We start from the raw sequence: 12,373 nt of genomic DNA, 5'->3' as shown, positions 1-12,373 counted from the left end.
GGCCCGGCAGCCGGGCGGCGGCGGCGGCGGCAGTGGCGGTGGCGGCGGCGACGGTGGCGGCGGCGGGGCACCCACCCCGGCCCGGGCCCGGCCCCCGGCCCCCAACCCCAGCCCGCTCCGCCGCCCCCGGCCCGGCCCGCTCCCGGCGCCCCCCGCGCCGCATCGGGGGACTATATTCGCGCGGAGCGGCACAGCGCGGCCGGGCCGGGGCCGCTTACCGGTGTCGCCGCGCGCCTTGCTCTCCTTGGGCTTCGGGGGGCGGCCCCGCGGCATCGTCGGCGGCGGCGGCGGCCCACCCCTCGGCCGCACACACACTCACACACATACACTCGGCGGAGCGCGCACGCGCGGGGACCGGGCGCGGGGGCGCGGCGCGCACCCGGCCGAGCGGCGGAGGCGGGCGGAGCGGCTCGAGCGGCCGCCGAGCCCCGGCCGAGCGCCCGCGGGCCTCACGGGGGGAAGGCGCCCAAGCGAGCGAACGGGAGAGCTCGAACCGCGCCAACTTCGGCGGGTTCCATGGCCCGGCGGGCCGTGTTTGGGGCGTTGGGCGCGGGCGCGCGGTGGGGGCGGGGAGCGGCGCCGTGCGCATGCGCGGTCGGCCGTTCGGGCCTGGGCCGACGGAGGGCGAGCGGCCGCGGTCACCTAGCGGCGGGGCCTCCCGAGGTGTTGGGCAGCCGAAGTCAACGCAGCCGGTTAGGCCGTCGGGAAAGTAAGTAGGAAAGGTGTCCTTGTAACGGGCAGAGGTGGTGAGAAGGAGCTTTCCAGGTGGAGGCAGGTAAAAGAAACAACCCAGCCACGGGTCTTTCCTGTGCCGCGTGCGTAGTCTGCGTTCTGTGTGTGTATGTGCTCGTGTAATTCCAGGAAAACTGAGTGCTCCAACTCCCCGGGTTGCTTCCGGAAGGCCTTTGAGAGCATCCCTGTGAAAACCACAGGGGCAAAAAGACTGGGAACCTAAATTTACCCAAAACATCGACCTTGGACTGAGGAGGACCCACCCATTAGTCACTTATGTTCCTATCCTCTGATGTAATGCATTAAAATTTACAATTTCAAATGTGTCCATCTGTTGTTTTTGTTGTTGCCCATACTGACTTAACCCAAAACCCGAACCAGGAACATGACGGCGGAGTGTTAGGTGAGGTCAAGCAAAGCCAAAAGAAAGTAGTCTAACATCGTCATAGTATCCTCATTAAAATTAATGCAAAGCCATAAGTAATGATCACCAACTACACGCAGGGTATTATGAGGGAATACAAAGGTTAACAAGACAATCTGTCCCCCCGAAAAACTTGGAACCAGGGGGCAAGAAACACAAAACTAGTCAAAAATCCACAGAGAACCTTGAGAAGGACAAGATTATAGTTAGAAAAATAAATACAAAAAGACCCCTCTCTTAACTGAAGCTTAGTAAGTGGTTGGGTGCTAACAGATGGTAAAGGGTTTTCTACGTGGAGGCAACAGGGTAAAGAAGGAAAAATGAAAGTGAAGAGTTATCTGGTAGGGGCTTTATATACATCCAATTCCTGAAAAAACTAAACACGCTCAGGTTATTCAACCTCAGGCAGCCAGTGAATGGCAAATGGGATTTAGCAATTAACATTTCCTGTTCTTTAACTTCTTGGTATGTTTTAGTGCCTTACATAAAATACTTCTAATCCTTACAACATTCCTTCAAGGTACTCTTTTACGAATGAGATTCAGAGAGGTTAAGTAATTTGCTTAAGGCTACATAGCCTGTAAGCAAATCCAAGACCCAAACCAAATCTGTTTACCTGTTAATCCCATGCTCCTAGTTGCATCAAAGCAGAAGTCTACATTAAGTTTCGACAAAATATGACAGTACTACCGTATGCATGTTAGGGCTGGAGTACCTTGTAAGCCTGAGAAAATAGATTGGAGGCAGATAATAAGAATCCTTGGTCATTTATAAATCAATTTGGATGATGGTGATGTGTTTGTGAATGTATACCCTATTTTGTTCTGAAAAGGATTTGAAGCAATTTATATCAGGGTAAAATAAATACATGAGGAAATCAGGACAATGGAAAAAATAGAGTAAGCACCCAAACTAATAAAATCCTTATAAAAGGCAAATAGAAAATCAAACTCCAGGTTTCTTAGCCCAAGCAGAAAAGTAGACATGATTAGTTACAAGATTCTCACTTTATCCATGAGAGAGAGCTGCACCTCTATCACAGTACCCTCTATGTAGTTTAATAGGATTCCTTTTTCACCGTACATGCATACCTACACATATCTGCAGAGACATTTTTACTTCTTCCCTTCTGATTTGGATGACTTTTATTTCTTTTTCTTGCCTAATTGTTCTGGCTAGGACTTTTCCAGTGCAATGCTGAATAGAAGTGGTGAGAGTGGGCATCCTTGTCTTGTACCTAGTCATAGTGGGAAAGCTTTGAACATTTCACCATGAGTAAGATGTTAGCTGTGGGTTTGTCATTTATGGCCTTTATTATGTTGAGGTACATTCTTTGTCTACACAATTTGTTGAGAGTTTCTATCACGAAAGGATGTTGAATCTTGTGAAGTGCATTTTGTGCATCTATTGAAGTGAACATATGATTTCTATCTATTAATGTGGTATATCACGTTTATTGTTTTTCATTGCTTCCCAGGAGTAATTCTACTTGATCATGGTGTATGAGCTTCTTAATGTGCTGTTGAAATCAGTTTGCTGATATTTTGTTGAAAATGTTTGCATCCATGTTGATGAGAGGTATTGGCCTATAGTTTTCTTTTTTTGCTGTGTCTTTATCTGGCTTCGGTATCAGGATAATTCTGGCCTTGTAAAGTGAGTTTGGGAGTGTTCCTCTCTTCAATTTTTGAAAGGGTTTGAGAAGGATTGGTGTTAATTCTTCTTTAAATGTTTGGTAGAATTTACTGGTGAAACCATCTAGTCTTGGGCTTTTCTTCGGTGGGAGGTTTTTGATTACTGTTTCAATCTCCTTACTCAATATTGGTGTATCCAAATTTTCTGTTTCTTCATGATTCAGCCTTGGTAGGTTGTATATAGGTTGGTTTTCCATACTCACCCTCCTGGGTGTGTCAGAGGGTTCCATGGAGGACTGCTCTTTTCCTCCTTTTCATTTTGAAGTTGATAACTATATCAGACATTTAAAAAGGGGGCATAAAACATATCCTCCCCAGAATGACCACACAGGGCACAGCTAGAGAACAGGACCAGCACCGCGGAAGCGCCATATGTGATCCTGACTGGGAATGTTCTCCCCCTAGAGATACCTGCTCTCCTGATACTATAAGAATCCTCCCCTTGCCTTTACGGTTGTACAGTCTACTTAGAGGTCTTTAAATAAATGAAGTATTCGTCGGTTGGCCCAGCTTTAGAACTTTTTCTTAAAGTTCTTCCAAATTCTGCTTCTTGCTTCTTTGCTCAATATTGTGTTTGTGGGATTCAATGACACTGATGCATATAGCTGCAGTTCATTTATTTTCACTGTTGTATTTCATTGTAAGACTATGCCGTAGAGTATTCATTCAATCCATGATGGACTTCTGGGTTATGTCGAGTTCTGTTTTGGTTTGTTTTTAATTTTTACTGGAGTAGAGTTGATTTACAGTTGTGTTAGTTTCAGGTGTACAGCAAAGTGAATCAGTTATACATATATCCACTCTTTTTCAGGTTCTTTTCCCATATAGGCCATTACAGAGTATTGAGTAGAGTTCCCTGTGCTATACAGCAGGTTCTTATTAGTTATCTATTTTGTATATAGTAGTGTGTATATGGCAGTCCCAATCTCCCCATTTATCCCTCCCCCCAATCCCCTGGTAACCATAAGTTTGTTATCTACATCTGTGACTCTACTTCTGCTTTGTAAATAAGTTCATTTGTGCCCTTTTTTTAGAATCCACATGTAACTGATAACAATATGATATTTGTCTTTCTGTGTCTGACTTACTTCACTCAGTATGGCAATCTCTAGGTCCATCCATGTTGCTGCAAATGGCATTATTTTGCTCTTTTTTATGGCTGAGTAATATTCCATTGTATATATATATGTATATATGTATATATACATATATATATACATATATATATATATATACACACACACCACATCTTCTTTATCCATTCCTCGGTCGATGGACATTTAGGTTGCTTCCATGTCCTTGTGTATATATATATATATATATATACATATATACATATATATATACACACACACCACATCTTCTTTATCCATTCCTCGGTCGATGGACATTTAGGTTGCTTCCATGTCCTGGCTATTGTAAATAGTGCTGCAGTGAACATTGGGGTGCATGTGTCTTTTTGAATTATGATTTTCTCCAGGTATTTGCCCAGGAGTGGCATTGCTGGGTCATATGGTTTTGTTTTTAAATGAACATGCTGCTATGAGTAGTCTTGTACTTGCCTTCTGGTGTTGATTTTTTAAATACAGTATGAAAAATATTTGTGCCTATTCTTTTATTTCTTGATTTCAATTTGTTCCATCATCTAAGTTTACTTTTCTCTACTTTCTTGCCTTCTTTTGGATTGACATTTTTTTCTCGTTCTACTTTTTCCCCTTTCTGATTTGAAAGTTATATGCTGTGTTCTGTAAGGGAACCCTAGAAACTTCAAGATGATACTTATAAAAGTTGAATGTTAGGGCTTCCCTGGTGGCGCAGTGGTTGAGAGCCCGCCTGCCGATGCAGGGGACACGGGTTCGTGCCCCGGTCCGGGAAGATCCCACATGCCGCAGAGCGGCTAGGCCCGTGAGCCATGGCCTCTGAGCCTGCACGTCCGGAGCCTGTGCTGCACAACGGGAGAGGCCACAACAGTGAGAGGCCCGTGTACCGCAAAAAATAATAATAAAATAAAAATAAAAGTTGAATGTTAATAAATATCTTTACCCTTCTCCTAATTCTTATACCACATAGTTCTGTGTTTTAATTCTACTTTTAAGCTTCAGAAGATATTATTATATTATTTTATTTAGTCTAATTTGTCTGAATATACCTACATGTTACAATTTTTTTGTCCTCCACATTCCTCGTATCTCTGACCTTCATCTGCTATCTCTTTCCCTCTGTCTCATACACGTACTGTACAACTTCACTTAGTAAGCATGACTAGTGCCAAACACTCTCATTTTTTGTTCACCTGAAAATTACTTTATTTTGCCCTCATTCTTAAAAGTACTTTTTATGGTTAAATAATTCTAGGTTGACAGTCATTTTCTTTCAGTCCACTGAAAGTGTTCCATTTTTTAGCTTGGCTTCTGTCATGGGTGATGAAGAGTCTTATCAGTCTTTGTTCTTTGGAGGTTGTCATCTTCACTGGAAGTTTTTAAGGCCTCTCTCAGCCATTCGTGTCATGCAGATTCATCATGGTATGCCTAAGTATGGATTCTTTTTATTTACACTTTCAAGAATTCATTGAAAAGTATAAGTGAAATTTCTCTTTCTCCTGGAATCCCAACCAGATTTATGATAGGCCTTCTCATTTTATTTGCCATGTTTCTTAACTTCTCTTTCATATTTTTTGCCTCTTTTTCTCTCTCTAGTGCATTATGGATACTTTTTTAAGATTCATTTTGCAGCTCACTGGTTTTATCTTCTGCCATGTCTTCAGTTAAACGTATTCATTGAGTTTGATAATTCAGTTATTTTCTGTTGTATCTCTTGTAATTTAGTTCTTTTTCAAATCCATTTGGTAAATTTTTCCAACTTTTTAATGAGAAAATTATCAAACAGACCTTTCAAAAAGTTGAAAGAATAGTCAAATGAACACCTGTATACTGACACCTAGATTCAAGTGTCTTACTATTTTTGCCATATTTGCTTTATCTATTTATTTTTTTCTTTCTTTTTTCCAAACTATTTTAAATAAATTGTAGACATCCCATTTTACTCCTAAATAGTTCAGCATGAATCTCCTAAGAACCCTGGAATTTTCTTACATCTCCACAATACCATTATTATACCTACAAAAATTACCAATAATCTCCTAATATGGTTAATACCTAGTCCATATTCAGATGCTCCCAATTGTCCCTGAAATTTGTTTTCCCAAATCAGGATCCAATAGGGATTAATGTCTTTAAGTTTTTATTGTGCCTCATTTTATTTTTTACAGCTTTATTTAGATGTAATTTACATAGAATAAACTGCACATACTAAAGAGTGAAGTTTAATAAGTTTGACACATACAGATGTGAAACCGTCAGCACAATCAAGGTGTGAATATATCCTGTCACCCCTGAAACTTCCTTATTCGCCTTTGTATTGCTTCCTTCCCCTTCCTTCCTACTTATTTCCCTGGCACCCACTGATCTTCTTTTTGTCACTATAGATTAATTGCATTTTCTAAAATTTTGTATAAATGGAATTCATACGATATGTATTCTTTCTGTCTAACTTCTTTCACTCAGAATAATTGTTTTGAAATTTATCCATGTTGTTGCATGAATCAATAATTGATTACTTTTTATTGCTGAATATTATTTCTTTTTGTTTTGAGATATGATTGACATATAACATTGTATTAGTTTCAGGTGTATGACATAATGATTTGATAATTGTAAATATTGTGAACACAATAAGTCTAATTAACATCCATCGCCACACACAGTTACAGTTTTTTCCTCATGCTGAGAACTTTTAAGATCTATTAGCAACTTTCATATGTACAATACAGTATTACTAACTATAGTTACCATTAGTAACTATGGTTACATTATATTCCTAGGACTTATTTATTTTATAAAAATGCGGAATGCTTCACAGAGTTGCAGTCGTTCCCGCGTATCTTCTCTGTACTGTCCCATTTCTCACGCTGTTGAAATAAGCACAGAATGGTGTTTCGGTGTGTGGAGGGACCACGGCTTCTCTAACCACCCGCCTTAGATGGAGGTTTAGATTGTTTGCAGGTTTTGACTGTCATAAACAGGATCCGGACTAGGGTGAGGGAAGCAGGGCACCTTCTGTGCAGACTTAAGGAGGTGCTCACTGTCAGGTTTGTGCAGATGTCCCACTTGCCTTGCCCTCATACCAGCCCCGATTGCAAATAAAACTGCTATGAACGTTTGTGTCAAGTCTCGGCATGGACATACACTTTTCATTTCTCTTGGGTAGATACCTAGGAGTGGCATGGCAGGGTGATATGGTAGTCGTATCTTTTTCTAGAAGCTACTAAACTGTTTTCCAAAGTGGTTGTACTGTCTTACATTTCTACCCACAGTGCATGACCTTCTAGTTGGTTCACTTCCTCACCAGCACTTGGAATGGTCAGCCTTTTGAATTTTAGTCTTTCTAGTGGGTGTGTAATGGTCTCTCATTGTGGTTTTAATTTGCCTTTCTTTAATAACTAATTATGTTGAGCATCTTTTCATCTGCTTCTTTGCTGTCCCTGTATTGTCCTTGATGTATTGTCTGTTCAAATCTTTTGCCCATTTTTAATTGGATTGTCATCTTATTATTAAATTGTAGAGTTTTTTAAATATTCCGAATATAATTTATTTGTCAGATATATGTTTTGCAATATCTTCTCCTAGTATGTGGCTTGCCTTTTTATTTCCATAACAGTGTTTTTGAATAGCATAAGTTTTTATTTTTTTGAAGTCTAAACTACCAGTTGTTCCATGACTTTTATCATTTTTAAGAAACTTTGCCAAAGTCACTAAGATTTTCTATGTTTTCTTCTGGAAGTTTTAGCTCTTATTTTTAGGTCTTTCTCACATCTTGAGTTAATTTTTGTATATGGTGTGAGGTAAGGGTTGAGTTTTATTTTTTTCACTATACTATCCAGTTGTTCCAGCACCTTTTATTGAAAAGATTATCATTTCTCCATTGAAATGCCATGCCAACACTGTTTAAAATTAAATGATCATATATGTGTTGGTCTATTTTAAACTCTGTTCTGTTCTATTACTTTTTTGCTTATTTTTTCTCCAGTGCTACATGTCTTTAATACTGTAGCTTTATAATAAGTCTTGAAACCAAGTAGTGTTAAGTTCTCTAAATTTGTTCTTTTGCAAAGTTGTTTTGCCTATTCTAAGTCATTTTGACATTTCCTGAATTTTAAAATCAGCTTGTCAATTTCTTTAAAAAAAAATCTGAGTTTTTGAGTAGAATTACTTTGAATCCTTAGATTGATTTGGAGTAAATGCACACCTTAACAATATTAAGTCCTCCAGTCTGTGACCACAGTATCTTTATTTATTCAAGTCTTCTTTAATTTCTCTTTGCTACAATTTGTACTTTTCAGTGATCAAGTCTTTCCCATCTTTTGTCAAATGTATTCCTCCCGTTTTGTATTTTTAAGGTTTTATTAAATATATTGTTTATCTAGCTTCAACTTGACTGTTCAGTTGATTTTTCAATATTGTCTCTTTATCCAGAAACCTTGTTAAACTTATTTATAAGTCAGTCTAGCTTTTTCTGTAGATTCCCAAGGGTTTTTAAAATAAATGATTATGATTTCGACAAATTAAGTATTTTACTTATTTTCCAATATGGAGCCTTTTTTTCTTTTTCTTGCTTTGTTGCACTGGCTAGAACCTCTAATAATAGTTCTAGTACTAATGGATAGACACGATAACAGCAAATTTTTTTTCCTCTTTCTTACTAGAAAGAGCTCAGTCTTTCCCCATTAACTATATTTTTGCTATAGGTTTTTTATAGTTGAGGACATTCCCTTCTTTCCCTAGATGGTGAGAGTTTCTATCATGAATGAATGTTTGATTTGCTAAAATTTTGTTAGGAACTTTCACATCTATGTTCATGAGAGTTGTTAGTCTGTAGTTTTCCTTGTAGTGTGTTTTTCTGGTCTTACTATCAGAGTAATACTGGTCTCATAGATTGAATTGTGAGGTATTCCTTCCTCTTGAATTTTATGGAAGAGTTTAGCATTAGCACAGTTTTCAAGTCATAGAAATAGTGTTTAGGTCTTTTGATTTGTTGTTGTTTGTTTCTCATCTGTCAAGAATTAAATACCAGCAGCCAGTTTTCAAGTTAAAATGAAGATGGAAGCAAAACCATTGGGTATTAATTTGCCACCAGGCAGATTTACACGTTTCATCTCTTTCAGTTGTCCCAGGAATGGAAGTGTAGACTCCCATTTTACAAAAGTCTCTCAAGAGAGGTTTAATAACTTGCCTAAAGTCACACAGTCGGTCTTGGCGTTCATATTGGAAAGCAGGTCCCTAGGTCTCCAGAGCCCCGTGCCCTTTCCCGTACCAGATGAGCAAATTAAAGTACATACCTCGCCCTTCGAGAAGCTGACATCTGGGCCTGGGAACCTGAGTTCACTCCAGAGTTGCTTGAATTCACAGATTCCAAACTGAACTAGACTCTGAAATCTGCCTGAAGCTGAAACTGCCTGGAGTACTTTCAGAAGTAAACCGACTTAGTTTGGCACCTAAGAAAATTGAAGTAATATGATAATAGAAATAATAACTTATGATAAGTAAATAAAATGGTTACTAGGTGTACAGTTTAGCACCTAAGAAAACTGAAATAACATGATAATAGAAATAATAACTTATGATAAGTAGATAAATAAAATGGTTACTAGGTATAAGCTAGAACTGTAGTAACACCAATCAGCCTGTCTCACGACTCTCTCAAGAAGCACTCAGGAGCCCCAAGAAAACAGGCCCAGGCCCACACGGACGGGATGGTGTCAGCACAGGCAGGAAAGCGACCGGGGGTAGGGGTTAGGGGTAAACTAGGGAGCTACCAAGAGCCTGATTTCAACAAGCACAGTCAGCTGATGTGAAGTAAGGAATGGCGTTATTCAAGCACCGCTCAGGTAAGGAAGCAAACGATGTGTGCAGGGGAGGGTGTCTTGGATGAGAAGGAAAGCGGACGTGGGCCCTGATCAGCAGCAGCGATGGGGTGGGACAGCGGGGAAAATCAAGTTTGCTCTCAGTGAGGAGACTCGAAGACACCAGAAGAAAGAACAGTTGCTTAAAAACTTCCAGCACATTTTCTCCCATAGATTCCTCAGAGTTGCTGACAGAAAACAGAGGTGTCGGGCTGTTTGAGCCCAGGACAATCGCCTTACCCTTCCAGGTCTCGGACCGTAAAATGAGAAAGCTGAACTAGTGTCTCTCTGAGGTCCCGAGCAGTTTTAACTCTGTGACTGCTCTATGCTTCAACCAAATACCATCAAACACTATTTTTTTTTTTTTTCCAGGGAGAGTCTGTTGGATAACAGTTAAAAGTCGGTGGCCCTTGAGCAGGACACTTCCAGGGATCAGGGGTCGGGGTGTCCTGCTTGCCCACTGATCCCAGGTGTGAGCGTTACTCTGGGCTGTAAGAAAAACGAAAACGTAGTCATGGTTCACTAGTAAACTCAGAGCCCAGCTTCCCGATGCGGCTCAGTGGCAGCCCCTCCCTGGGAGGCCGGGCCCACGGAACCAGCCACGTGTAAAGGGAGGGCACATCCCACCCCATTTGCCCTGAGTCCTAGACACAGCCAGCCCCAGTGCCTGTGAATGTATGTATCTTTATGTATCTATTTCCTCTTTCTATATTGTGATGAGATATGTATCTTGTTCACGTTCACTGCTGTAAACAGTTCTGTTATATAACTATCTTAAATTTTCTTATCTGTTCTGTTGGTGAAATTTAGGCTTTTTCTCTTTTTTTTATTATTACAAATAAAATTGCTCTGAACATTCTTATACATGTGGACATAAGTATGCTGGGTTGTAGGAGTGGAGTTACTGAGAGTTAAAATGATTTTCCAGTGTGATTGTAATAATCTACATTCTTACCAGCAGTGTCTGAAAACACCCTCATCACCGTCTGGTATGACCAGACTTCTTAATTTTTGTCAACCTGTGGGGTCTTATTTGAGTTTTCCTAATTTCTAGTGAGGTTGAACTTTTCTTCCCTTGTTTTTCCTCTTCACTGATTTGCCTGTTTTTATTTTTGCCTATTTTAAGCATTAGGTTTATGTTTTCTACTGTAAGATCTATAGTAATTCTTTATATATTCTGAATACTAATATTTTATCAGATAAATGTGTTATAAACGTCTTTCCATTCTGTGGCCCATTTTGGTTTGTCATTTGAGAAATGCAAGTTTTAATTCTAACATAATTTCGTGGACCAGCCTTTTTCCCTATCGCAAGAAGAATCCAAGTTGTTCATCGTGATCCTTTCTAATTCCCTCCCCAGCTCCGGGCCTGTGTCCCCCGCGCTGCGGTGACCTGACCTGGGCGTCCCCGCTCTGGGCCCGCTGGTTGCCCCTCCCTCTGTCGCGTCCAGCGCGTCGTCCCCACCCCGCCCCCAGCCACACAGTCACACTATCACTTTGATGGCGTCAGGTCTCTGAGCGCAGGGTCGGTCTCCCCCGCTAGGTTTTGGATTGTCGAATCCGCTTCCGCAGGCGGGGACATCTGTAGGGGAGGTAAGGCCCGTGAGGCTGGGGACCAGCCCGGGGTGGTCCGGGTGTGAACGCCCCACCCCGGGCTGGGGAGCCGGGGGCGAGGCCGGGTCTCAGCGGGTGAGCTGCAGGGTCTGGAGATTCATCACACAGGCAGAGGCGGGGTGGGAGGAACAGGGCCAGGGACCCGGGCCCGGGACTGATGCAGGTGGAGCAGGCTCGCGCGCGCACCCAGCGCCCTGGCCGGTCACCATCACTTCCCACCCGCGCCGGGACCCAGAGGCTGCGACGTGCCGCCCGGGGCACCTGAGCTCCCCGCGCCCCCCGCCAAGGTGGAGGCAGCCCTCGTGGAAACGGCGGGGCTGGGTTCCATCCCCAGGTGACTAGATCCAGGGATGGCAGTGTACACACGGAAGGGAAAGAAGGAAAAGACAGGAGCCGAATGGAGACAATGAAGAAGAGAGACAGAGTCGGGGATGAGGAGCGCCACCTGGTGGCAGATCGCGCCTCCCGCACTCTCCCCGCCGCAGCGCAGACCCGGGCCGTTTACGGTACAGGCCTGACCTCCAGCGCCGAAGTGGTGATTGGCACATGCTGGACGCTTATAATAACGATATTCATTGAGCAACAATTCTGAGTAGTTTTTTTTGTTGTTTTTTTTTAATATGGAACGCTTCAGGAATTTGCGTGTCATCCTTGCGCAGGGGCCATGCTCATCTTCTCTGTATCGTTCCAATTTTAGTCTATGTGCTGCCGAGGCGAGCACCTGAGGGTTTTTAAAATTAATCGTTGCTTTTTGAACAGTTTTACATTTTCAGGAAAATTGAGCATCTGGTACAGGGAGTTCCCACGTACCCTCCCCCCCATATACACACTTTCTCCTATTAATAAGACCTTGCATTAGTATGTTACATCGGATGCAATTAATGAACCAATATCGATACATTAGTATTAACCAAATTTCATAATTTAAGGTTCATTTCTGTACAGTTCTAGGGGT

At 42.0% G+C, this 12,373-nt stretch overlaps 1 protein-coding gene and 1 non-coding gene across 3 annotated transcripts in view; both read right to left on the bottom strand.

Moving 5' to 3' along the window:
• The window catches only part of ZNF236 (zinc finger protein 236), a 98,204-nt gene extending 97,847 nt beyond the window's left edge, over positions 1 to 357 (bottom strand). For both annotated transcript variants that reach the window (XM_024133941.3, XM_024133940.3), the window contains exon 1: positions 219 to 357. In XM_024133941.3, coding sequence (XP_023989709.1) covers positions 219 to 273 — 55 coding nt within the window. In that variant the 5' untranslated portion in view covers positions 274 to 357. The remainder of the gene's footprint in view (positions 1 to 218) is intronic.
• An 11,675-nt stretch (positions 358 to 12,032) lies between these two features.
• LOC112067614 (U6 spliceosomal RNA) lies at positions 12,033 to 12,139 on the bottom strand. Its single transcript, XR_002893385.1, has one exon. It is a non-coding gene; the product is annotated as a U6 spliceosomal RNA (small nuclear RNA).
• Between the last annotated feature and the right edge of the window lie 234 nt (positions 12,140 to 12,373).

This window comes from Physeter macrocephalus, chromosome 19 (genome assembly GCF_002837175.3).
Source record: "Physeter macrocephalus isolate SW-GA chromosome 19, ASM283717v5, whole genome shotgun sequence".
Classification (NCBI taxonomy): domain Eukaryota; kingdom Metazoa; phylum Chordata; class Mammalia; order Artiodactyla; family Physeteridae; genus Physeter; species Physeter macrocephalus.
This window is presented reverse-complemented; position numbering and strand designations above follow the sequence as displayed.